This window comes from Condylura cristata, unplaced genomic scaffold (genome assembly GCF_000260355.1).
Source record: "Condylura cristata isolate star-nosed mole 26May11 unplaced genomic scaffold, ConCri1.0 scaffold00042, whole genome shotgun sequence".
Taxonomy (NCBI): Eukaryota; Metazoa; Chordata; class Mammalia; order Eulipotyphla; family Talpidae; genus Condylura; species Condylura cristata.
In genome coordinates, this window is record NW_004567143.1 from 4,355,068 (window position 1) to 4,357,386 (window position 2,319).

Genomic DNA, 2,319 nt, shown 5'->3' on the forward strand with positions numbered 1-2,319 from the left:
CTCCCCGGGCCCCGCGTAGGTCGCTCCCTCAGCCTGTCTCGGGGCCCGGGGGCCGGGCTCCCCCCGCGGCCTCCTCATCGGCGGGCCGCCGAGTCCGCCATCTTCCCAGCAGCCCCCGGATCGCCGCCCGGACGCCAATCTCCGCCCAGTTCTCGGTCAGCACAGACGTGGATCCCGTCGGGCCCTGCGAGCCCTGACGCCCCGGGCCCCGCCCCCGCCCGCGCCCACACACGCAGACACGCGTCCGGAGGGAAAGCTTCACAGTTTTTTTAATCTGCACACGTTCCAGAGAACCCCTCCAACCTCCCTGCGCCCTTCACGAGACCTCGGTGCTCGTGGGGGCCGCAAACCCACCCAGGAGCAATTAGGGCCTAGAGTGCCCAGGCCGGACCCTAGGACGGCCCCAGGGGCGTGGCCCGGCCCTGCCCGGGGCCCAGGCAGCGACAGCAGCTGCCCGGCCCTGAGGAAGCCAGAGTCAGCGGCACGGGAGGGCCGGCTGCCCGCGTGGGTGGCCCAGAGCCGCCCGCCGCCCGCCCCCGGGGCGTTCTGCAGCGCAGGGCTGGGCTCCAGGGAAGTGGGAAGAGGCGGGCGCGCGAGGCGGGCCCCGGCAGACAGCAGCTCCCTCCGTGGTGTGGGGAGCAAGGTCCCGAGGGGACGGCAACACCCTCGAGCGCTCGCGGAGGCACTACGGGCGGTACATGGCAAAGGCCAGAAGACTGAGGAGCAGAGTGAAGCCGGCCAGGCCCAGAGTGGCCGTCAAGGGGAAGAAGGGCCGGTACTGGATCTGGCAGTACCAGAGCAGCAGCAGCAGCAGCAGCAGCAGGGGCAGCAGGAGGCTGCCTATCTCCAGCCCCGAGGGGCTTGGCTCGGACCCGGGTGGGCAGGGGGCGTGGGGGGGGCCGACCCTCGTGGACACGTGGCAGTGGAGAACGCAGTTGGGAGGGAGGTGAAGGCTGCCCAGGGTCTGGGTGTCGTCTCCTAGCAGCTGCCCTTGGTAGATGAGCCGTACCTGCTGCTCCCTGCCGGGAAACTGGGTCCTGAGGAGAGAGGGACCTGGGTAAGAGAGCAGGCCTCAGCAGTCCTGGCCCCTGGCCCAGAAACGCCCCGTCGCCCCTACCCAGTTCACAGCCTCCAAAGGGGTCCCCACCTGCCAAAGGGGAACGAGTGTGCAATTCGGGGACCTCAGTTCGCTCATCTATAAAGTGGGGGGGGTCTCACATCTGCACCGGCCCCTTCCAGGTCTTCACTCCCACCCCATCAGCAAGCACCTCCAGCCCCGGCCCAGCTTACCTTTTAAGGGAGCCAATGGTGTCGTGTGGCCAAGCCCTGGCCACCTGCTCTGAATCATTGAGGAACTTCAACCGCAGGACTAGGGGCTCTTGGGGGGAGTCCGGAGGTGACGGTGGCATTGCTGGGGGCCCCATGCCAGGCTCAGGCTGTGCTGCCTGACCTCTGTGTCTCAGACTGGGGGTCTCAGCTCCTGGGGCCTCTCCTCTGATGCTGTCGCTGACTGCCATGGCTTCGCTGTGCTGTGCTGGTGTTGGGGTCCCTGATGGCTGGGGCAGCAGGTGGGTGCCCTCCGTGGTGTGCGTTGAGACCCAGGCCAGAGCCAGCACCAGAAGGCAGGCAAGCACCGCAAAAAGGACAGTCACCTCATCACCCACCCCTTCGATCAGGGCCATGGCACCTGCCTTGCCCGCTGCTCTACGGAGCTGGAGAGGCACAAAGAACCCATGAGGGGGGCACCCGACCCGACCCCGCCCCAACGCTCCCAGTCCTGGGCCCTTCACCCTGGGCAGACTGCCATGGGCTCCTTCCCAAATCTCGAGTCCTAACTTCGTGTCCCCTGAGTTCGACGTCTCTAAGCGCCCCCAGTTCTTGCAAACCCTCTCCAGAAGTGAAGATCTTGACCTTCTAAGCAATCTCTCCCCTAAATTTAACCCCACCAAACTTTACTCCAAAGCATACGGAACTCTTCCCTTTACTTCATCCCAAAGTTTATCTACCCCCACCTACTCTGTCGCTGAAGGGGGTGGAAAAGGGCCGCTGGGGAGGGCCCCGTCCCCCACCCGTCACCAACCCCCGGCCCCCCACCCCGGCGCCAGCTGTTTCCCAAGGCTTCCCCACCCTCAACGTCTAACTCCGCCCCTGGCAGTCCGGAGCTTCCGCGGGTTACCACCCCGAGCCCACTCGCCCCTCCTCGTCCACTCAGACCCCACCCCGCGGCGGCCCCGGCAGCCTCTCCCCGCCCAGCCCGCCGGCCGACCCCAGGTCCCGCCCGGGGAATCCGAGACTTCGCCCTCCCCACCCCGCAGCTTC

At 67.3% G+C, this 2,319-nt stretch overlaps 2 protein-coding genes across 2 annotated transcripts in view; both read right to left on the bottom strand.

Moving 5' to 3' along the window:
* The window catches only part of FASTK (Fas-activated serine/threonine kinase), a gene marked incomplete at its 3' end in the record, with an annotated part of 3,644 nt that extends 3,474 nt beyond the window's left edge, over positions 1-170 (bottom strand). Inside the window, exon 1 of the mRNA XM_004694377.2 lies at positions 1-170. Coding sequence (XP_004694434.2) covers positions 1-78 — 78 coding nt within the window.
* An 81-nt stretch (positions 171-251) lies between these two features.
* TMUB1 (transmembrane and ubiquitin-like domain containing 1) overlaps positions 252-2,319 on the bottom strand; it is a 6,995-nt gene continuing 4,927 nt past the window's right edge. Inside the window, exons 2-3 of the mRNA XM_004694420.2 lie at positions 1,291-1,711; positions 252-1,037 (exon numbers count right to left, since the gene is read on the bottom strand). Of these exons, the coding sequence (XP_004694477.1) occupies positions 686-1,037; positions 1,291-1,682 (744 nt within the window). The 5' untranslated portion in view covers positions 1,683-1,711 and the 3' untranslated portion in view covers positions 252-685. The remainder of the gene's footprint in view (positions 1,038-1,290; positions 1,712-2,319) is intronic.